Here is a 24,789-nt window from a genome sequence, read left to right as displayed (position 1 = left end):
GTGACATACCCTCCAACATGACCCATTCCATTAGGTACAAAATGCTCTGAGTCTGGACTTCTTCCTTAATTTAGGATTGCCTTCACCTTTGCTGGAACACCGTTATCAGCACTGAACTAGTTCAACACAGGTGACTGCAATTATCAATTAAGAGGGAAGTCCAGAAACAGTGAATTTTGTACCTAATGGAATGGGTCATGTTGGAGGGAATGAGGTGATGGTAATCCATATATTACCAGGGAAGTGCAGGAGCAGAGCATTGTGTCCCTCCTGGAGAGGGTCATGTTGGGAGGTATGCTATCAGTGCTGGGAGGTTTAAGGCCCATACACACTAGAACAGTGGTTCCCAACCCTGGTTCTCAAGTACCCCCAACAGTGCACGTTTTGCAGGTCTCCACACAAAATCACAAGTGCTATAATTAGCTCCACCTGTGGATCTTTTCAAATGTGCCTGAATAATGAGTGCACCTGCCAGGTGACCTGGAAAAAGTGCGCTGTTGGGGGTACTTGAGGACCAGGGTTGGGAACCACTGCACTAGAAGATTATCTTTCCAATCTGACTGGTTGGACTGAAAATCTGGAATTTTTTGGGAGCAAATGACAATTGACCATTAGCTCCTACACATGGGAAACAGACAAACGTTGTCATTCAGCAAATTGGTTAAATTAATTTATGCAGATGACTGATTTTGTCCATTTTCCAGCATTTAGGAGCAAATGGTGGATTGTAATCCGTTACCAGCAATTTCCAGATTTACATTCCAACCAGCCAGATTGGAAAAAATATTCTTATAGTGTGTATGGGCCTTTAATGCCTCCTTAATCAACAGTAATTAAGACACTAATGAGAGGCACACCATCGTAAGCTGGATACACACCTAAACATTTATCTGTCTATTCTACCTGGTGACAAACAAAAATTTGGAAACGTGCTGGAACAAATGACAAACAAACATTTGCTCCCAAAAGCTGGAAAATGGACAAAAACTATTGTTTGTAGAGAATTGGTAAATAAAATGGATTTAACCCATTTTTCTGAATGACCATGGTCTGTTTGCTGCGTTTGGGAGCACAGTACCAGATTTTTCTTCCCACCAGGTAGTTTGGACAACCAAATTATCAGGTGTGACTGCGTACCCAGCTTTCCATGGGAGCTAACATAAGTGATCGGTTTGCAAGTTTCTGATCTCTTGGATATTACAGGTAAGTCACCAGTTATGTTTTATTACATGATAACTAAGTGCTCAATACATCCCTGCACAAGTAAAGTATTGTGTTATACAGAAGATGCATAGAATGGAAATATCAGACCTTCCACCTGAGTAAAAAAGAGGGAATTTAACATCATTATTATCATTAATGTTGTTGTTTTTGGAATAATAACTATGACAAACGTAATACTATGTGAACACTTCGGAGCTAGAGCTATACCTTTTGATAGAAAGATAATGGTATGTTAACTGGTTTTTGAGCAAAAAAAAATCACAACCTGTTTTCATGTGGTAGGTAATTGTAACATTCCTTGGGATAGGAAAGGGTTGTGTACCTGACCCCCTCCTTCAGGGAGACAATACTCTGTTCCTGGACTTCCCTGGTAATGTAGGATGTTATCAAGGGAGTAACTACCATTGGTGCAAGGGATGCAACTGCTATGGGGCCAAAGTTACAGGTGTTCTATACATTGACCACCATAGGATGGTAAATAGGGGCTTTAACATTACTCTTTACCTAGAAGGGCGCCCATCGCGGGCATCGCATGTACATCGCATGCCATTATAATGGCATGTGATGCGACCGATGCGATGCCCGCGATTTTACATAGAAATATATGTTAAAATGTATATCGCATCGGTCGCATCGCATGCGACCAAAAAATCGCATGCGATGCGACCGACGCGATTACCGCGATTTCCCATTGGGAACAATGTTAAATGTCCCAATTGACCCGATTTTCCATAGGGAACAATGTTAAATGGCCCACAGAGGCCAAATAGGCACCCTGAAGTGTGAAATGGCCCCCTCAATTAACGCCACCCCACGATCAACGTCAACCCGAAGCGTGGCGAGCGAAGCGAGCCCGCGGTACGCGTCCTACGACCTTTTCATACCCCCACTATCCACGTCGGTGTGGAGTTAAGAATAGAAAGTGTGGGGAGCGCAGCGAGCTACCGAGCCCGAAGCGTGGCGAGCGGACGCGGACACCTTCACAGGTATACGCGCCCCCTCACGGGCTTCACAGGTGTCCGCGGGGCTCGCTGCGCTCGCCATGCTTCAGGCTCGCTGCGCTCGCCACACTTTCTATTCTCAACTCCACACCGACGTGGATAGTGGGGGTATGAAAAGGTTGTAGGACGCGTACCGACGCCCCTTGCGGGCTCGCCACGCTGCTCTCGCCACGCTTCGGGTTGACGTTGATCGTGGGGTGGCGTTAACAATTGAGGGGGCCATTTCACACTTCAAGGTGCCTATTTGGCCTCTGTGGGCCATTTAACATTGTTCTCTATAGAAAATCGAGTCAATTGGGACATTTAACATTGTTCCCTATGGGTAATCGCGTCGGTCGCATCGCATGCGATTTTTTGGTCGCATGCGATGCGACCGACGTGATTTTTTTACCTTGCGATGCCCAAGATCAAAATCGTGGGCGCCCTTCTAGGTAAAGAGTACCGCTTTTACAAACTTTGGCTATGGGGCCTACAAATATCTACTTACACCCCTGTTTCTTATCAATTAACCGGTTCACCACAGGTGATGGCAATCATACATTACCAGGGAAGTCCAGGAATAGAGCATGTTCTTCCTGAAGGAGAGGGTCAGGTAAGCAACCCTGGGATAAGAAGCCAATGACCAACATTCTTTGTGCTAGATACTGTAGTGTGTGTTCTACTGTACATATATAAAGCACTTAATAAATGTATCTGCATATCTTTATCCATTTACAACAGCCACAGTGCGTTAAATGGGCTATATGCAGTGGTGTAATCAGGTCCGCGATAGGGGAGGGGCTTAAGGAGGAAAGCTGACCTGAGGCCCTCCAGCCCCCTGCTCACTCTTGAGCAGGCTCTACTAAGTGAGCGGCGTCTCTTCCTGCAAATGGTTCTTCACTGACCGTGTGATTGATTGGAAAAAGGGACTTGCTCCAGGAATCGCAGCTCGCTCACTGACTGGTGTTTACTGACTCATTGGGCAGTATTCAATGAGAATTTTGACGATGTGCAGCGAATCCTGTTTAGGATTCGCTGCACATTTGTCACTGCCCGCCGCGTTCCGGAGCCTCGCCGGCTCCAGTATTCAAGGAGCCAGGGGCTCACTGTCCCTGACCGGCGAATTTTAACTCCTGCGGCGGATGCCGCAGGGAGCCTGAGGACGGCGGCAGGCAGGGAGATGGAAGTCTCCCTGCCTGCCCCAGAACGTTTGTGGGGGGGAGGTGGGCTCCCCGGGAGCCAGGCAGCACAGGCTGCCCCCGGGATAGCCAACAGGGGACCAGGTATATTCACTACACCCGATCGTGCATATGTATTGATCGGGTGCAGTGAATATATGAATATCTAATGAGCGGCTCGGCTCCCGGCCCCCTGCTGGCTGCTCTGTGTAAAAAAAAAAAAAAAAAAAAAAAAAAAATTTATATATATTCATGTGCTTACAGCACATGAATAAAAATAGCATGCCCCTCCTCAGAATAAAATTCCTGATTTTTTTTTTACACCAAATGTAAAAAACAAAACACCTTATTTAAAAAGTTCACATTCCACTTCACCATAAAAAGATAGCGATTGCTACTCGGTGAATCATGGCGATAAAAACCTTGAAATGTATTCACCGTCTGGTCATTGAATAGGGTGATTCACCGTTTAGTCAAAAAATCGCTGCACAGCACGAAAATAGCACAAAATCGCCATAAAACATGGCGAATCAGCCTCATTGAATACTGCCCATTGTCTGACTGACACATGTCCTAAGGCCACCGGTGATCAAGCGGCAGTTCCTGGAGGGAGACGGTTCTCCACTGTCAGTGATTGAAAACTGTCACGCTCCATGAATGGCCCGCCGCAGAGTCGCTCAGTCTGCTGACTCAGTGAAGAACTGAACAGTGAGCGGTGGTGCCTAGAGTGAGACGATTCTTCCAATCACCATCTCACTTCAGGAACCGCCACTCACTGTTTAGTTGCACTTGCGGCATTGGACCCCGCAACTCCACCTCTGCTCCGTGCAGTGCACTGCACCCTGTGCTGGACTCCCTGTCCCTGCACGCCAGTACATCAGCCTCCCCCAATGGCTCACTGTATTAGTGGCATCTAGGCAAAGCACTTGTGTGTTACTATTACAGTGAGCCATGAGCCGTTCACAGGGGTGGATTGTTCCTTGAATCCAGCCTGGAGAAAATTGTACAGCAGCCAGGGGGAGGGGGGGGGGGGGCGGTGTATGTAATGCGGTGGGGGGTGGTACCGGCGGTGGTGTATGTAATGCGCGGGTTGGGGGGGGGGGTAATGTTGTATGTAATGAGTGCTCCATTACATACCTGCTGCTCTCTGCTCGGTGCCTCCAGATGCCGGGCGGAGCTTCTTCAGTCGGGCGGAAGGTGAAAGGGAGCCGCAAAAGTAGGGAGGAAAAGGGAGGTCCATGGGAGGTGCTGTGCGCTGTCGCGCATGCACGGCAGCCCTCCTGTGGCCATTATGGATTTGGGCAAAGTGCCACGGCTGCTGCCCACTGTTGCGCGGTCTGTGGCCCAGCCAGCCGGTTTTAGTGAGTTTTGGGCCAGCCCATCGGGAAATGGCCCGGTTTCCCGGTGGTCCAATCCGCCCCTGGCTGTTCAAAAGAACAGGTTCTTTTCCATGAGCTGAGCCGCTCGCGGAAAAGAGCAGGCATGTGGCAAGGAGCATGCTGTCCTATGATTAGCCCTGCACTGAGGTTCCGCTCTAGGTGATAACCCTCAGCACCTTGAACACTGCCTTCAGCATTCAAAGCTTCAGCCCACATGTTGTATGCCAACACAATCAATCCTCTCCCCAAGAAATCTATTAAGTGACAAAAGGACAGCAGCAAAGAGGGGAGAAGGCAGAGGGAACACAGCTGCTCCTATGATGTATTGCATAGAAGCGTACAGTGTCCCCTTGTATGGCTCGCTTCACTCGCCATGCTTCGGGCACTATTTATATCTCACTCTATGTCCACTTGGCGCATCCCTCTATATCTTGAAGAACCCACCAGTGGGACTGGATGCAGAATTCCTGCTCCCGGCTTCAGCAGTGGAGGAACTAATGATACTTATCTCATCGTTGTTATGTTTACCAGAAACAAACGTTGGGGCCAAGAAAAGCCTTGTGCCGTCATGGATCAGCTGGAAGATGTCCCGGAGAATGCAGCTGTAATTGTGGCTTTACGCGTCCGACCTCTAAATGAAAGGTATCATTGAACATGGCCAAAAATAATTGAGAAATGGGGAATGACATTTCACTGTAGCAATTCTAAATTTATTTCTCAGTATGATCATAAGAAATGTGAAATATACCATGTTTTATATTGACCAGTAAATCTTACTTCTGCGTTGCGAATTGATGACATTTCCAGGTTAAAGGGAAAAGGCAACTATTACGGTATTGCCCATTAAGCCAGTGATGGCTAAAATTGACACACCAGCTGTTGTTGAACTACACATCCCAGCATGCTCTGCTACAGTTTTACTATTTGGCCATGCTAAAACTAATGCAGGGAATGCTGGGATGTTTAGTTCAACAACAGCTGGAGTGTTAAGGTTAGCCATCACTGTGTTAAGCCTTTCTTCTAGTTCCTCCATGGGAGGAACTAGAGAAATGGAGGTTGAGAGGAAATAGACAAGTTTTGAATTTAAATAAAAATTGGATAGATTTTTGGCCACTAAAGCTGGCCTTACATCTACAGATTGATTGTCAGATCTGGGTGGTTGGAACAAAAACCTGGTAATATCTGAATGACAGTTTGTCAGTTTTCCAGCAATTCCAAGCAAATGGTCAACTGTCATTTGTTCTCATCCATTACCAGGTTTTTGTTGCAACCTGCCAGATCGGACAACAAATCTGTAGATGCATGGTCCGTTTAAGGGAATCTTATAGATATTATTCAAGTCCTGTAGATACGTCAAATTGTTTGACCTCGATGGACTAACGTCTTCTTTCAGCCTTAGTTGTGGTTTTGCTATTTTCAAAGTTCCTATGTTTATAGTTTACCTTGTTAGTTACCCTTGTTAGTGTTTTTTCTGTGGTGCCTTGCTTAAATAAGGCTGTTACTGTTCACAAACTTACTCTAAAACATCAGTCGGATAGCAAAAGAAAAATGGCAGACACATGAGGAAGCAGGTTGATCCTTTAACGCTACCATTGCAAGTTGAATTTTTGTCTAGCTTTCACAAGCTTGCTCTTTATTTATTGTTCAAGAGTCATGAGAAAATTCGGCATTGCGTCTTTATAAATTGAATGAGTTCTTTCTTTATAGAGAAATAGCAAGCGGATACAAAAGTGTGGTGTCTGTTAAAGGACAAACCGTACACTTTGTACGTCCCCAGAGCAATCAGAAGTACTCTTTCCAGTATGATTTCTGCTTTTCCTCCTCCCATCCTGGTGGTGAAATACATTGTTCTCAAGAGGAGATTTACAAGCAACTGGCCCGGCCCCTGCTGGTCAAGGTCTTTCATGGTTACAATACGTGTCTGTTTGCCTATGGACAGACAGGATCTGGGAAGTCCTACACGTAAGTTCAAATTAATTCTAGTAGACTCCTACCCTTTACAGTTGTGTATCTAGCATGTTAATTTTATGTGGCAGTGAGTGGAAAGTCTTGTAGTACAGAAAATATTATGTACTGCAATCAACCCCTGTGCATATGTAATGTACTCTATATTAGTACATGTGCTCTATCAATGAAAAGTGGGCATCGATAGATATATCAATATGTGGAGATAAAACCGTAGTTTTCATGGTCAAGAAGAAACTCTCCTTAACATCAGCTCCAATGTAAATATACATATAAAACGGTCTATGGCAGGCATGTCCAACGTTGGCCCTCCAGATGTTGTGAAACTACACATCCCAGCATGCTTTGCCACAGTTTTGCTATTAGAGAAGGCTAAAACTATTGCAAAGCATGCTGGGATGTGTAGTTTGAAAACATCTGGAGGGCCAACGTTGGACATGCCTGGTCTATGGGATTAGGAAAACTGACTTCTAAATGATACAGGGTTAATTGTTAGATGATGACATAGCCAAGTCCGATGTACAACTTTCTTTATACCCAGTAGACTGAGGTAATCTGCTTACCTAAAAACAGTACCTTCATGCTTTTCACGTTGATCCCAGGTCTGTTGTTGTCATCTTGAGGGAGGAAAGTCTCCTCTTTAGGCCGAGGGAGATTGGCTCTGCTATGGAGCTGATTAGAAGGTCTCTTGACTGGTCCGTGACTTTAGGAGGCTGGTATTCTAGCATTTTAGCAAAAACGATTGATTTATACTATAACTCTTTAAAGTATTCCTTTTTTATATGGCAATAAACGTTTATGAATGTAGCCATGGCTGATGAGTGAGATGAAATATTGCTTAGTTCAGCCAGTTTGGTTTATGGATGAGAGATTTGTATGACCTGGTAATGTACAGCTGCTATTTCATGGTGTGTTTGCATGAATATTTGTCCTACTCAAACAATGGCTGCTTCGTTGTAGTATCGGTCACATATATCATGTGGTGTTACCATATCCAATCACTGTATACACCAAAACATAGAGGTTTATGCATTATGTAGTGATGTGTGTAGCTGTGGGTAGTTAGATAAGTTGGTCATAGCCACTAACTGTTGGAGATGTGTGTACATGTGGTGGCATTGCAGAATAATGTACACAGCATGGAATGTTACGGACTCAAAGAACAGTCAAGATCTTAACCAGTAGTATGGTTTACTGCATGTTGTAGGTATAGCCCTAGCCTACTCCATATGGTTACACTGATTAAGGCATGAAGTGTAGCAGCTGGTAACTTTATACAAGATGCATATAGTTATAATACCAAGCAAGTCTCTTGGAGCAAAGGGGGAAGAGTCGACCCACTATATCAGTCTGGGTACATACATGACCTGTTTCAGGAGGTCCAAAAAATGCTCTATTCCTGGACTTCCTTGCCAGTGGAAACTGAAAAAAGGCAGAGCTGCAACGCACAGTAGTCCAAAATTCAAATAGCCACACCAACTGCCAGAGACCTGGACTGTGACTTTGGGCTGGCAGTTGGTGTGGCTCCCCTATTTAAATTTTGGACTGTGCTGCAGTCCCGCAACTGGCAAGGAAGTTTTGAAACAGAGCATTTTGTCTCTCCTGGAATGGATCATGTTGGGAGGTACTGTATGTGGATAGCAGGAATTGGCACAACGCATGCAGTCATAGAACTCAGGTGACCTCTTGGTTAAGGAAAGAAGCCTCTCTGGAGGAACCAGTTTTGAGTATAAGCAGTAGTACACTCCCATTCTAACCCCAATCTGCTTTCAGGTGGCATTTATCAAGTACATTCTGTAAGAGGAGTAGAAGTTGTTGGTTTCTATGGTCAACTTCTCCGCTCAACGTGAGGAAAGGGAAATTTAGTACATGCGTAGTAAAATGACAAATGAAGTACAACATAAGTGATTCTGGCTTTGCAGTATGATCACAATGAAGGTTGCAACTTTCCTGTGTTTCTGAGTAGAATACATCTCTTGTAGTGTAAGTGTAAACTCCTAAATTCTTATATTATCTAGGATGATGGGGTATAATGCAGATATTGGAATAATTCCAAGGTTTTGCCAGGAGCTTTTTCAGAATATAAACCTCGTTGACCAGAAAGAGGTGAGTAAATAACTATTGCATATTCTAATGTCTGCTGTATACTCACCAGCAGGAGTAACTTATAATATCATTATTATTATTATTATTGTTTATTTATATGGGGCCACAAGGGTTCCGCAGCGCCTGGCAATACATAAATGAGCAAAGAACAATACAAGAAAGATTGTGATTTACAGTAAAAATGCAAATTAGGACAAGTACATGGTAAATAAGACAGTTGCAGCAGCGGACACTGATGCAATTATAACAGCGGCAGAGATATATTCTAAAAAAAGCACATAAGAGAGGACCCTGCTCGTTAGATCTTACATTCTAAAGATATTTGAGATATTCAAATACTCAAAGATATTCAAAGACACAAATTTCTCCTTCATACTTCATGGCAGCCATTACATTGGGTTCATCCCTCTCTCCTCTCCAATTAGACAGGTAGTTTTTTCCCCTAGGATCCAGCCCCTTCCTCTATATAATCTGGCACCTCCCCATAGACCGTAGTCTTTTTCCTGTCTCCTTCTGTCTGTGACAGGTAGTCAGTTAGAGTTAGCTTATTTATTTTTTTACCCGGTAGGCTGGTTATGCTATCGGAGACCTGGGCGGTAAGGCTGGCGGTGCCTTAAGCCTAAAGTGTGTCCGGGGGCCGGTGGCAAGGACATCATGGAAACCCACAGCGTCTCTCCCCGCCTAACATATGTAAGTGTCACCTATCCGGCGGCTCCTGCGTGGTCTCCCGTTGTCCGGGAGCAGGCTCCGGCTTGCTGCTCTGAGTACGCTGAGCTTCCCCGGCAGTACAGACTCAGGTACCGTCAGGGACGCGCGCGTCACTTCCGGCGGATGCACGCGGCGTGCGGGTCACGGCCGCGTGCGTTCCAGCTATGCGGAAGTGCGCGCCAGGCTGACGCCGGCGGGAGGAGGACGCTGGCTGCTAGAAGCAGCGGGTATTTAAAAGGCGCCTGGTCGGTGTTACAGGCGCAAGGCGATACGGTTGCAAAAGCATTTTGGATTGTTCTAACCGGAATTGTTACCATGGAGGATGCCTCTCAGAAAGATGTTACACCGCCGCCCAGGTAAGTCCTCTTACAGAGGACACGCTGTTAGAACATGCCAGTTGTCAGTCAGATAGTTAGTATCTCTTTCTTGTTTTGTAGTGTGCCTTCAGTGCCCAGAAAGAAAGTGGCTAAAACTAAGAATACTAAAGTCTGTCCAGGATGTGATAGAGCCTTTGTTGGAGAGACGGTGCTATGTTTAGAGTGTCTTACAAAAAAGGATGTTGGAATGAATATATCAGCCCAATTAGCTGAGATGAGGGACTGGATGAAGAAAAACTTTATTTCCAAGGAGGAGTATGCAGGGAATAAGAGGTCCAGGTCCCAGACTAGCCTTGATAAGGATGACGGGGATGTGTCTGTGCATGATGATGTGGACAAGGAGGAGTCTGGTGGCTCATCAGCTGAGTCAGGCGAAGTATTGGAGGACGAGCGTCTATTTAATGTGGAGTTGGTAGAGGCAGTGCTTAAAAATCTTTATAGGACACTTAACTATAAACAGCCTGCAAAATCTGAGTTTGACTCATTGTTTGAGGATCGTTCCAAAAAAGGGAGATCTTTTCCAGTACATAAAGTTGTGAAGGATATCCTAGCTAAGGAGTGGCAAGGTGTCGACAAAAGAGTGGGGTCGACTAAGAGAATTCAAAAAATGTTTCCCATTGAGGATGAAGAATTCATTAAGTGGTGTAATATACCTAAAGTCGACGCAGCAGTGTCAGAAGTGACGACTCGTACTACCATTCCTCTGGAGGATGGTGCGTCACTGAAAGACGCAATGGATAAAAAAATGGAGAGTGCTCTAAAGAGATTGCATATCTCTGCCTCAGTCTCGCTAAAATCAGGAGTGGCCATGGCCTCCCTTTCCCGGGCACTCAGGATTTGGTGTTCTGCATTACAGGAAGACATACAGGAAAAGGTTTCCCGGGATCAAATTTGCAAGAGTCTTACCCAGGTTCAGCTGGCGGTAGACTATATGTGTGAGGCCTCCCTAGATGGTCTTGACTTTGCAGCAAAATCCCTGACATCGGGGTTGGTGGCCCGTAGGGCCTTGTGGCTTAAGTCATGGGCAGCAGATTCCCATTCGAAGAACAAGCTAGCGACTTTGCCCTATGAGGGTGCTTTCCTTTTCGGCAGTCGTTTGGATCAGATGATTCAAAGAATGTCAGGTGGTAAATCAGTCAGATTACCTCAGGACAGAAGAGGGAGGTTTTCCTCATATTCTTCCAGACAAGCGTATAGACAGGCCAAGTCCTACAGGCCGGGCAGGTCTGTCCGGGACAGATACGCCCAGGGGACGTCCAGAGCCTTTTTTCGGCAATACGTCAAGAAAAGAGGCGAAAGTTCGGGAGCCACACAGAAACAGTGACGGTGGTCCCATGGTGGAGCAGGCTCAGGTAGCAGGAAGGCTGTTGGGCTTCGCTCGCGTCTGGGAACAAACCGTCCGAGACAGATGGGTTCTGGAGGTAGTCAGGACTGGCTATCCTCTAGAGTTCATGTCAAGGCCAAGAATGGCAAAATTTTGTGTTTCAGAGATCCCAGTTTCGAAGATAGAAAGGGAAGCTCTAAATTTAAGTTTAAAGGGACTCATCGCATCAGGAGCAGTGGTGAGAGTCCCGGAGGAAGAGAAAGGAGCCGGTTTTTATTCTCGTCTCTTCATAGTCAGCAAGAGTTCTGGAGGTTACAGAACTATATTAGATTTAAGAAAATTAAACTTGCGCATAAAGAAAAGAAAATTCCACATGGAGACTACAAAATCGATCCTGATGGGGTTGAGAAGAAACGATTTTATGGTCTCCATCGACCTAAAAGACGCCTACTTCCATATTCCCATTTCCCCAGACGACAGAAAATATCTGAGATTCTGCATAGGTCACGATCATTTCCAGTTCACCTGTCTGCCCTTCGGCCTCACCTCTTCACCAAGGGTCTTCACCAAGGTTCTAGTGGTGTTGATAGAAGAACTGAGAAAAAGGAAAGTTATGATATGGGCTTACCTAGACGATCTATTGATCGTGGCACCTTCAGAGGAAGAGGTGGTCACAGCAAGAGACTACACCATTCAGTTTCTTCAGGAACACGGGTGGCTATTAAATTGGGAGAAGAGCTGTCTAAAGCCAACACAGAGTCTCCAGTTTCTGGGAGTGCTGGTGGATACCGTGAGGTTTCAAGTGTCCTTGTCCGCAAAGAGATGCGAGAAGATCCAGCAGCTAATCTCAAAAATCTACGAGGAGGATCGCGTACCACTCAGGTCAGCAATGAGCCTTTTAGGGATGATGGCGTCCACGGTGGACATAATCCCATGGGCCAGATGGAGGATGAGGCCTCTCCAGTGGTCCCTTCTAGGTTACTCGAAAAGACTGGTACCGCTGGAAAGGAAGATAAAGATCTCAGTGGCAGTCAAAGAATCCCTAAAATGGTGGGAGGCCGATCAGCTAGTACCAAGAAAGTCTTCACTGGCAAGTCCCGTTACAGTGTGATCACCACAGACGCCAGCGCCATGGGTTGGGGAGCTCATGGTCTGGGCAAGACATGTCAAGGTCTGTGGTCCCGGCACGAGTCAGAGTTCTCCTCCAATCACAGAGAACTAAGAGCCGTGTGGAAGGCAATAGAATTCTTCAGCGAAGATATCCAAGGGGCGCACCTGCGCATTTTTTCGGACAACGCCACTACCGTCTCCTATGTCAACAGACAAGGAGGTACACGGAGTCACGTGCTCTTAGAAGAGGTGCGAAACATCATGTGTTGGTCCGAGGAAAACCTGTTGTCCATATCAGCACTCCATGTACTGGGGGAGGACAATCGGCTCGCAGATTATTTGAGCCGCACAAGCGTGGTTCCGGGCGAATGGGAACTGAAGGATTCAGTATTTCAAGAAATAGTAGAGCAGTTCGGTCAACCGGAGGTGGACCTCATGGCTTCAGCAGTCAACAAGAAGCTGCCACGGTTCTACTCGCGATACCCGGCTTGGGGGTCGAGCGGGGTGGACGCCCTATCACACAGTTGGGAGTTTCACCTAGGGTATGTGTTTCCTCCAATTTCCCTCATTCACAGGACATTGTGGAAGGTCAGAACGGAGGGGGTCCAGGTCATAGCCATTCTACCCTACTGGCCCAGGAGGGCTTGGTTCCCCATGTTAGAGAGCATGGCGATTGCGGGTCCAGTGTTTCTTCCAGTGACTCAAGATCTGCTCAAGCAGGGCCCAGTCAATTGTCTAGAGCCTCACAAATTAAATTTAGCGGCCTGGAAATTGAAAGGCAGCAACTAAGAGACAAAAATTTATCCCCAGAAGTCATTGAAGTACTTCTCCAAGCGAGGAAGAAAATATCGTCGGAAATCTATTACAGAATATGGCGGGTGTTCGCAAAGTGGTCCAAGGACAAGTTCACTTTTCCTAAAGCGAACATTCCTCAAGTGTTACAGTTCCTTTGTGATGGGCTTAACAAAGGGCTTTCGGCTTCAACACTCAAGGTCCAGATTTCGGCACTGAGTGTGCTGCTAGACAGGAAACTAGCGGAGCATAGTTTAATTAAGAGATTTTGCCAGGCTCTCAAGAAAATCCGGCCTAGAGTTAGGTCAATAATCCCCCAGTGGGATCTTAATTTGGTTTTGAATGGACTAATGGAGGCTCCGTTTGAGCCATTGGACAGAGCGAAGTTAAAGTTTCTAACATGGAAGATGTTATTTTTAGTTGCAATAACTTCAGCAAAAAGAGTGGGAGAGATCCATGCTCTGTGCATTAAAGAACAGTATTTAAAGATTTTCCCGGATCGGGTAGTGCTGAGGACTAGGCCGTCCTTTCTACCCAAGGTGGTTTCCTCATTTAATCTAAGTCAAGAAATTGTTTTGCCTTGTTTTTTCCAAAATCCTCTGACGAAGAAAGAGGAAAAATTGCATACCTTAGATGTCTTGAGAGCTGTCAAGATATATCTACACAGGACAACGGGGTTCAGGAAGTCAGAAGCATTATTCGTGATTCCCCAGGGGGCGAAGAAAGGGTTGGCTCCGTCAAAACAGTCAATGTCAAGGTGGCTAAAGGAAGTAATTGCGTTCACTTACAAGAAGGTTGGTCGTGAAGTTCCTGAGGGTATTAAGGCTCACTCGACAAGGGCAATGGCGGTTTCCTGGGCGAGAGAGGCCAAAGTGTCAACTAAGGAAATTTGTCAAGCAGCCACCTGGTCTTCCTTGCATACCTTCTCTAAGCATTATGCATTGGATGTCGCGGGGTCAAGCTTTGGAAGTGAGGTTCTTAAGCAAGTCTTGGCTTGAGGTATAGTATAACCCACCCTACTGCTTTGGTACATCCCAATGTAATGGCTGCCATGAAGTATGAAGGAGAAAGCAAGGATTATACTCACGATAATACCTTTTCTTCGGAATACTTCATGGCAGCCCAAAAATTTTTGGGCCCTCCCTATTTGTGTTTTTTCCCTAGGATCAGGACGGAGACAGTCAAAGACTACGGTCTATGGGGAGGTGCCAGATTATATAGAGGAAGGGGCTGGATCCTAGGGGAAAAAACTACCTGTCTAATTGGAGAGGAGAGAGGGATGAACCCAATGTAATGGCTGCCATGAAGTATTCCGAAGAAAAGGTATTATCGTGAGTATAATCCTTGCTTTTGTATCCGTCATATTCACAATGGAATATTAGGTAAGAGTATGTTTAAGAAAATGTACTACAGAATATGATTTAATATGACAATGGCAAGAGAAAAATGTTATTACAAAATACAATGTGCACTTTAAATCAATTAAAAATGTAAACATTAAAAAAATAATACTTTATTTTTTTTTTTATGCAATATGTTGATTTACAGGTTAATTATCACGTTGAACTGAGTTACTTTGAAATCTACAATGAGAAAATTCATGATTTGTTGAATTCACCTAGAGATGTGGGCCTGAAGATAGCTGTAAGTGGGCGTTTTGAATTCCATTTCTAGATCTTTATTAGTAGAAATGTGCAGGTTTTTGTTTTCCTGAAATTTGGACACATTCTTAACGGAATAGTCACAGGTCGGAATCCCTTTGGGGTTCGGAGCAGAACATTGGCCCTTATTCTGGTTCACTCACAAAAGCTATTTTTTTTTCTCTCAAAATGGACAAAACCATGTGCACTGCAGGTGGGGCAGATGTAACATGTGCAGAGAGAATTAGATTTGGGTGAGTTATTTTGTTTCTGTGCAGGGAAAATACTGAATGCTTTATTTTTACACTGCAATATAGATCTCACTTTGAAGTAAAAGTCCACCCACATCTAATTCTCTCTACACATGTTACATCTGCCCCACCTGCAATGCACATAGTTTGGTCAATTTGAGAAGGAATTTGGCTTTGCGAGTGAACCAGAATAAGGACCATTGTCCCAGCTCAGGCCTGTCCATTCGGAATTTGCGTTTATACATGTATTTATACGTTTCGAGGCAGGTCGCCTCTTTCAAGGTGTGACATGTTGGGCAGCTGATGTGACCTAATACATGCTTGTTTTCCCCTAAACCTGTGAGTGCTGCTTCTCTGTTCCACTGTATGCATGTATCTCCCGCACCTTTTTTCATACTTACCCTGTCACCTGGTGTCCACGACAACCATCAGAGTTATCTTCAACGGCATTGTGTGGGTGCACCGGGGACATCACCAGCGCAATGCATCCTTGGGATCGGGAATGCCGCTGAAGAAGACTCTGATGGACATCGGGAAACCAGGTGAGTATGTAAAAAAATAAATTTTCCGGAATAATCCCGTATCCAAAATGCTCAGTCCCAAGAATTTCAGGGAAGGGATACTCAATGTCTATGTATGTATATTCAAAGTTCAGATTTTTCGAATAGTCGAAATTTGTCATGGCCATAAAACAAGTATCGGCAAATACGTTGATCCACATAGTTTTTGGGGAAAAATGCGGGCTTTTAAATTTTTTTTAAAAATGATGTGGCAGAAGAGCCTAAAAAAAGTGTGAAACTGCCCACATTTAAATACACCGTATCAAAAGTCAAGTTTGTTTCGGCTAGCCAAAAATACTTAATTGAATATCCCCATTATTTGTACAGTACTATATGTACTGTAACCATGTAGTGATGGGAATCCGCTATTTTATACATGTATCCTAAAGATCTTTGCTAAACTACAGCAAATCCTTTATGTAATCTGCTCTTTAATTGCAAAAATGTAGTTTGTTATGCCTATTTGAATATATTAGCGATGTCGAAACATGGAAGTCGTATAGCGCTTTTTTAACCTTAAATAGTTTTGTCTCTTGAAATGACCGTTCTGCTGTTAAGGTCAGTTTTTTCTTTTACAGCTTAAAGTACGCGAACACCCTACATATGGGCCTTATGTGGACGGCCTTGCTCAGTAAGTTGGCATCACAACGGGTTCTGTTATCTGCCAGCCGAGCTCTTCTGTCCTTTCCTAAGCTCCTGTGTCACACCGCTTCCTGCTGATCTAGCTGAAACGTCTGCGGTGTTAAATTGCTCCTATTCATTTCTTTCTACTAATTCATTTGCTTCACTGTATTTTACATCTTCATTACCTTACCTTTTTAATTTATGAAACCTCAGTCGCTCTCCTATGAAAATAGTACATCGGAATGCCCCATATCAAAGATCTTCTCTACTAGTGACTTGTGTAGCGGCGCCGGTACTAAAATGCCTACAATATGTGTATTTATTGCCTGGGATTGTGTTGGCCTTTTCAGCTGCTTACTGGCACTGTGCAGCTACTGCCTGCGCTTTATCATGTAGGGCTTGTGTTCCTTTGTTCCGTCTTTGTTATACTAATGCAGTGTTTTTCAACCACTGTGCAGTGGAACACTAGTGTGCCTTGAGCTGCTCTCAGGTGTGCCCCCAGATCTAGAGATGCCCAAACCAGCTTACAGCCACCACCGGTTCAACCGTTATTTACTGGTCTCTTCTTTTCATGAAAAGGGCCAATGTATTTTCACTGGCGTAACCATAGCACCGCAGCCCCCGCCACCGGGGGGGGGGGGGGGGGGGGGCGCTGTGCATATGGGGGCGCCGGGGGCTGCGGTGCTATAGTTACACCACCTCCCCCCAATCCCCCGCAGGCTTACCTATTTCGCTGGTCCCGGCATCTCCGTTCTTCTGCTGAGGACCACCACAAAATGGCCGCCCCCATATAGCTACGCCGCTGTGTATTTTATATTTGTTACCTGTGTGGACCAGTGTGATCGTTTTTTTTGTATGGGGACCAATATGTTTGTTTTTCTTGTGGGGGCTAATGTGTTTTGCCCTGTGGGAATCTCATGGTGTGCCTTGGCATTTTTAAAATCTTTGTCCTAATGGTATTTTCATTCGATGTACATTACTGCACATTAAATGACATGTCATTTCATATGGCATGTTGGCTAGTTTACTGTAGTATATGGTCTAAAACAGGGGTAGCCAACTCCAGTCCTCGAGAGCTACCAACAGTTCACATTTTCCCGACCACCTAGCTGCTGCACAGGTGCACTCATTACTCCCTGACACATTATAAATGATCCACAGGTGGAGCGAATCACTTCACTTGTGATTCTGTGAGGAGATCTGGAAAACATTAACTGTTGGTAGCTCCCGAGGACTGGAGATGGCCACCCCAGGTCTAAAGATATCTGCTGCAAGTTTAAGTTACTTACTATATGTAGTAAGGGCATCTTTAGTAACTTTCTAGACTGATGTCCTTTTTATTAAGGTTAAATAAAGATCGGCATCAATAACTACCTATGGCACACACCACTAGTAATACCCCTTTCACACCAGCCTAAATTCCCGGGTTGGGTCCGGGAACAACCCGGGACTAGCTCTGGTGTTAAAGGTTCCAGGTACAAATTCCCGGGTTAATTTGCCGGCAATTCAACCCTGCTAGGTAGCAGGGTTGCTCCCGGGTCCTTCCAGGGTTACTGGCTGGTGTGAAAGGTGCAGGGACATGTCCCTGCTTCCCGTGTTTCCTCTGCTAGTGCTGATTGGCTAGCAGGACACTCACAGACACGCCCAGAGACAGCATACAGCATGCAGGGAGACACTGTGCATGTTCTGTGGCACCACAGAAGTGCATTTTAACCCCAGAAAGCCTGCAATGTGTGCCATGTCTTGGACAAATGAGGAGGTGAGAGAGCTATTAATCATTAGAGGTTAAGATGCTTTCATATGCCTTTTAATTTACTTTCTCCTTCATACTTCATGGCAGCCATTACATTGGGTTTATCCCCCTCTCTCTCCCAATTAGACAGGTAGTTTTTTCCTCCCTAGGATCCAGCTCCTCCTCTTCCTCATGCTATATAACTGAGCACCTCCCCTTAAACCATAGTCTTTTTCCTGTCTCCTCTATCTGTGAACAGGTAGTTAGGTTAGAGTCAGGGTAAAGTAGGTAAAAGCCTGGCAGCGAGGGGTGGCGGTGCCTTACCCTATATATATGATCCGGGGCCGGCGGCATGGATCAGGGCGCGCTTAAACGGGTTGGCGGTGCCTATAACCCAAAGAAAGAAAAAGTTTTCACAGTATGGTCCTGTGGACTCACCAGGAGCCTAAATGCGGTGGCCATGGCGTGGACGGTGATTCCAGAGCACTTAAGAGGCGGGCGCAGCAGCATCCAGCGTGTCACGAATGCCTGGCGTCTGTTCCTGGTTGTTTGGGGCAGCAGACGCCGGAGGGGAAGTGACGCGGGTTTCCGGCACGCGGTCTGCGGTGCATAGGCAGACCGCGTGCGTTCCACATGCAGGAAGCATCCAGCGCTTCCCTACTCGGCGTCCTGCGTGGCTATGGGCGCCGGGGAGGAAATGACGCGTATGCAACACGTCAGCACGCGGCCTGCGTTCCACAGCACCGGAAGTGCTGGTATATATAGCGCCTGGCCGGTGTAACAGGCGCTGCTGCTTCTTCCTGCATGGTGTGCTGGTTTAACGTGGATATACTTCAGCTGCAATATGGAGGAAGCCTCTCCTAATGTGAATGTACCGCTGCCCAGGTAAGTCCTCAGTGAGGACTGGTTATTTTTCTTATGCTAGTTGGAGTCAGTTAGTTAGTCTATCTTTTCTTTTTGTTTTAGTGTGTCTGTAGTTACCAAAAAGAAGACAGCCAAAAAGAAATTGGATAAGATTTGCCCAGAGTGTGAAGTCCTTTATTGGAGAGGATGTATTGTGCAAAAATTGTCTTCAAAAGAAGGAAGCTTCTTCAGTGTCTAGCCAGATTTCAGAGCTTAGAGAGTGGATGGAGAAAAATTTTGTTTCTAAGAAAGAATACACTAGCAATAAGAGGTCTAGGTCTCAGACCAGTTTGGATGTGGACGATGACGGTGGGTCAGTAGTGGCCGGGTCTGATGACGGCACAGGTGATTCCACGGCTGAGTCTGGAGAAGTGGTTGAAGACGAGCGTCTGTTTGATTTAGGTCTGGTGGAAGTGGTGTTGAAAAACCTATATAAGACCTTGAATTTTAAGCAGCCAGTCAAGACGGAACTGGATACGTTATTCGAGGACAGATCAAGAAAAGGCATATGCTTTCCGGTCCACAAAGTTGTCAAGGATATATTGATAAGAGTGGAATAATGTGGACAAACGTGTCGGGTCCTTTAAGAGGGTTGATAAGATGTTTCCCTTAGAAGATGAGGACTTTTTGAAATGGAGCAATGTGCCCAAGATTGATGCATCCGTTTCTGAGGTTACTACCCGCACGACTATTCCGTTAGAAGACGGTGCATCTTTAAAGGACCCTATGGAAAAGAGGATGGAGAGTGCTTTAAAACGATTGCACATATCAACCTCCGTGTCTATGAAGGCAGGCGTAGCCATAGCCTCTCTGTCTCGAGCATTACGCATATGGTGTGCGGCATTGCAGGATGATATGCAGGACAGAACCTCCCGAGATCATATGAGCAAAAGCCTGGCTCAGATACAAATGGCTATAGACTATGTCTGTGAGGCGTCACTAGACATGTTGGATTTCTCAGCTAAATCCCTGACTTCAGGAGTAGTGGCCAGAAGGGCGCTCTGGCTGAAGTCATGGTCGGCGGATTCGCACTCTAAAAATAAGTTGGCTACGCTTCCATATGAGGGTGCTTTTCTCTTTGGGAGTAAGCTCGACCAAATGATTCAGAGGATGTCGGGGGGTAAATCGGTTAGGTTACCCCAGGATAGGAGGGGTAGATTTAATTCCTACTCTAACAGGCAGTCATTTAGACAGGCCAGGTCATACAGGCCAGGTAGGCCTTTTCGTGACAAGTACGCGTCAGGCACGTCACGGGCACTTTTTCGCCAATATATTAAAAAGAGAGGCGAAAGCTCTGGTACAGCTCAAAAGCAGTGACGCCAGAGGCGCCATGGGGCAAATTCCAGTAGCAGGAAGACTGCTGGAATTTGCTCACGTCTGGGAACAGAACGTCTCGGACAAATGGGTCCTAGAGGTAGTATCTCAAGGATACCGGTTAGAATTTCTGTTAAGGCCAAGATGGGCAAAATTTTTAAGTTCCAAACTTCCTTTATCGGATACAGAAAGTTAAGTGTGCAGGATCTAATCGACACAAAAGCAGTCGAAGAAGTTCTGTTAAAAGAAAGAGGACTGGGGTATTACTCCCGGTTGTTTGTTATAAGCAAGGTCTCAGGCGGGTTCAGAACTATCCTCGACTTGAGGAGTCTGAACGATCGCCTAAGAAAAAAAAGAAGTTTCATATGGAAACAACCAAGTCTATCTTGATGGGAATCAGAAAGGGCGATTATCTAGTAGCGATCGACCTGAAGGATGCGTACTTTCACATTCCCATCTTTCCGGGCGACAGAAAGTATCTCAGGTTTGCCATAAAAAAAAGACCCTTCCAGTTTACATGCCTGCCATTCGGGCTAACTTCGTCACCTTGAGTCTTCACAAAGGTTCTGGTGGTGTTAATAGAAAGCTTAAGAAGACAAAAGGTAATGGTATGGGCATACCTAGACGACATCCTGATAGCAGCACATTCCGAAGAAGAAAGTGTAATAGCGAGAGACTATACCATCGGGTTTCTTCAAAGACACGGCTGGATGATCAACTGGGAAAAAAGTCGTCTCATCCCGTCAAGAAACATCCAGTTCTTAGGCATTCTAGTAGACACCATCTCCTTTCAGATAGCGCTCTCAGAGAGAAGATGCGAGAAAGTCCAACAACTAGTTTCTCTCATTCACAACGATTCCCGCGTGCCCTTGAGAACGGCAATGAGTTTGCTGGGGATGATGGCCTCAGCAGTAGAGGTTACGCCGTGGGCAAGATGGAGAATGAGGCCACTGCAATGGTTTCTTCTAAGGTTCTCACGAGATCGCACATCATTAGATCAGGTAATAAGGATTCCAAACGCAGTAAAGGACTCTCTAAATTGGTGGAGCTACGATCTGTTAAAAGAAAGAAGGTGGTCGCTGCAAAGTCCATCATTTGTAGTGATAACCACAGATGCCAGCGCCTCCGGCTGGGGGGTGCATGGGATGGGAAGATCGTGCCAAGGGAGGTGGTCAATGCAAGAAAAGATTTGGTCATCAAACCACAGAGAACTGAGAGCGGTGTGGCAGGCGATAAAGTTCTTCGCAGACGAAATAAAGGGGTCGCATGTGCGGGTGTTCTCAGACAATGTCACGACAGTCTCTTACATCAACCGTCAAGGAGGCACAAGAAGTCGGGTGTTGTTGGAGGAGGTGGAGAACATAATGTCGTGGGCCGAAGTAAATCTCCTGTCTATTACGGCCTTGCACATTCCAGGAGAAGAAAATCAAGCTGCAGACTTCTTGAGTCGCAATACATTAGTTCCAGGCGAATGGGAACTAAAGCAGTCAGTTTTTCAGCTCATAGTGGAACACTTCGGCATGCCAGAGATCGACCTAATGGCGACATCGGTCAACAAAAAGGTTCCCCGGTTCTTCTCCCGGTACCCAGCACACGGGTCGTGCGGAGTCGATGCCCTGTCACAAGAGTGGAGCTATGACCTAGCCTACGTGTTCCCGCCGTTCTCTCTCATTCACAGGGTGCTGTGGAAGATCAGGTCAGAGAAATGCCATGTGTTGATAGTTCTACCATTTTGGGCCAGAAGGGCTTGGTTTCCGATGCTAGAGAGCATGGCGGTAGCAGGACCTCTGTTTCTGCCGGTATCATCAGATCTTCTGTCCCAGGGACCAATCAGATGCCAAGATCCTCAGAACTTGTCATTGACGGCGTGGAAATTGAGAGGCAGCAATTGAGAGAGAAACATCTATCCCCAGAAGTAATAGAAATACTTCTTCAGGCTAGGAAGAAGGTTTCATCGGCCATCTATTACAGAGTCTGGAGGATATTTGCTAAGTGGTCTAAAGACAAATTTCAGTTTCCGAATGCAACCATGTCTCATGTTCTGCAATTTCTGTGTGACGGTTTCAACAAGGGCCTAGCAGTGTCTACCCTGAAAGTGCACATTTCAGCATTAAGTGTATTGTTAGACCAAAGGCTGGCAGATCATACCCTAGTAAGAAGATTCTGTCAGGCCATCAAGAGAATCCGGCCAAGGATTCGCTCTACGGTTCCTCAATGGGATCTTAACTTGGTGCTGAACGGGCTTATGGAGGCGCCATTTGAGCCATTGGACAGGACAAGCCTTAAGTTTTTGACATGGAAAGTGGCTTTCCTGGTGGCGATCACTTCAGCCAGAAGGGTTAGTGAACTCCAGGCGCTATGCATTCGAGACCAATATCTTAAAATCTTTCCTGACAAGGTGGTGTTGAAGACTAAAAATTCTTTTTTGCCAAAAGTGGTATTATTTTTTTATTTAAATCAAGAAATTATATTACCTTGTTTTTTTCCCAATCCTTCAAATAAGAAGGAGGAGAATTTGCATTCATTAGATGTGGTCAGAGCCATAAAAATTTATATGGACAGGTCTGCAACCTTCAGACAATCAGAGAATTTGTTTGTGATTCCGCAAGGTGCGAAGAAGGGATTCGTTCCAGCGAAACAAACAATTTCAAGATGGCTTAAAGAGGTTATTTCCTTTACCTACAAAAAAGTAGGACGTCCAGTCCCTGAGGGTATTAAGGCACACTCAACACGGGCAATGGCGGTTTCATGGGCGAGAGAGGCGAACGTATCAGCCAGAGAGATATGTCAAGCGGCTACTTGGAAATCTCTGCACACGTTTTCCAAACATTATGCCCTGGATGTGGCAGAGGCACGTTTTGGAAGCGAAGTCCTAAGACAAGCGCTGGCTTGAGGTATTGTATATCCCGCCCTACTGCTTTGGTACATCCCAATGTAATGGCTGCCATGAAGTATGAAGGAGAAAGCAAGGATTATACTCACGATAATACCTTTTCTTCGGAATACTTCATGGCAGCCTATATTTTTTAGCCCTCCCTGTTTCTGTTTTTTCCCTAGGATCGGGACGGAGACATTCAAAAGACTATGGTTTAAGGGGAGGTGCTCAGTTATATAGCATGAGGAAGAGGAGGAGCTGGATCCTAGGGAGGAAAAAACTACCTGTCTAATTGGGAGAGAGAGGGGGATAAACCCAATGTAATGGCTGCCATGAAGTATTCCGAAGAAAAGGTATTATCGTGAGTATAATCCTTGCTTTATGCGAGTAAACAAAGGCTGAAACACTACGAATGTTTTGTGTCTTAATTATTAATAATCAATCTAATGTGAGCCTAAAAAAGGCCATTTTCAATGCTATTCTCATAGAAATGCGGGGTCATCCCGGGTTCAGTGTGAAAGGTGTCCCTGCTTCAAAAGCATGTGTGAATGGGTCCCAACCTGGGAATGTCCCTGCTTGTCCCGGGAATGTAATTCCCGGGTTTGTCTCTGCATTTCTGGTGTGAAAGGGGTATAAGTCTGACTCCCTTGGGTAAAATATTTGTTGTCCATTACCCACAGATAAAAGTTATGATTCAGGCACCTGCGATGTGCTGCAGCTTCCTGCTGATGTGTATGAACCTTTTCCCTCTGTCAGTAACTTCATCTGATAATGGGTGAGATCACAGTAGCGGAGGTGTGATAATTGTATGATGGAAGAGTGCATCCATCTTCCTATTACAACCCCTCCTCCCATCCTGTCTTGTCAGGCTGCAGTATTAACTCGCAAAGTAAGTTACTGTTCTATTCTGTTCTATTAGAGAAGAATGTGCAGTGTGAAGTAACATTTGGAAGACCTAAGTCACAGGTTCCTTCGTTGCTGTACAGAGCCCCACACACTTTACCCAACTGTCCATCATTCGGCAAACTTTAGAAGTTCTATCTGAGTTCATTTTAAGAGAGAAGCAAATTGCAGATTTTCTGCCTGCACCAAGAACGTGATTATCTGCAGTGCTGGTTTGTGCCTGAAACATTGATGGAAACTATTGTAAGGAATTCTAGAATGCAGCAAGTTTCCATTGATTAGGTAGGAGGTGGGGTCGCGCAGTGTGGGAGAAGTCAGGTGGGGAGAGAAGCAGGAGTGACCTGCATGGACCCTGCTCGTGTCTGCCCTGCGTTTTGCTGGAAAGACTCTGGAATGAAAGGCCATGCACCCACGCTACCAGCCTAGTGCCTGGGACAGAAAGTGAGGGAGACAGTCCTGCTGGCTGCAGCTGGTGAGCTGGGCTACTGTGCATGAACGTGTTGTAGCAGCAATATGATTAGATTGAAAAAGTAACTTTCAAGTGTTTTATTTACAGTGGTTTTTTTTTTATGGGTTTATCTGACCTATACATATAAATGTAATGTTGGCTGCGATGTGGCATGCTGGCCGGACTGTGATTATTCACAGGTGGTGATTGTTCCATTAGAAATTAATGGAGCGATCACCAGCTACAAATAGTGACAGGCCGGCACAGCGTGCTCCATCACAGAAAACATTAACATGGCTACATTCAGTGGCATAATTACAGTCCTGCAGACCCTACGACGGCTTGGGGGAGCCAGCACAGGCAGGGTGTGTGGGAAGCACCACTGCTAGGATGATT

At 45.6% G+C, this 24,789-nt stretch overlaps 1 protein-coding gene across 3 annotated transcripts in view; it reads left to right on the top strand.

The window, feature by feature from the left end:
- Positions 1-1,051: 1,051 nt before the first annotated feature.
- Positions 1,052-24,789, top strand: part of LOC146037083 (kinesin-like protein KIF14) — a 68,934-nt gene continuing 45,196 nt past the window's right edge. The window contains exons 1-6 of one of the 3 annotated variants that reach the window (XM_083160996.1): positions 1,052-1,203; positions 5,293-5,403; positions 6,469-6,723; positions 8,745-8,832; positions 14,692-14,787; positions 16,173-16,225. In XM_083160996.1, the coding sequence (XP_083017122.1) occupies positions 5,330-5,403; positions 6,469-6,723; positions 8,745-8,832; positions 14,692-14,787; positions 16,173-16,225 (566 nt within the window). In that variant the 5' untranslated portion in view covers positions 1,052-1,203; positions 5,293-5,329. Of the gene's footprint in view, positions 1,204-4,673; positions 5,404-6,468; positions 6,724-8,744; positions 8,833-14,691; positions 14,788-16,172; positions 16,226-24,789 lie in introns of those variants that run through there. The other 2 variants (XM_083160995.1, XM_083160997.1) reach the window with 2 other exon arrangements.

Source organism: Crinia signifera, chromosome 9, assembly GCF_055691185.1.
Source record: "Crinia signifera chromosome 9, ASM5569118v1, whole genome shotgun sequence".
In the NCBI taxonomy this organism is placed as follows: Eukaryota; Metazoa; Chordata; class Amphibia; order Anura; family Myobatrachidae; genus Crinia; species Crinia signifera.
The sequence above is the reverse complement of the archived record's forward strand: the minus strand, read 5'-3'. Positions and strand labels throughout refer to the sequence as shown.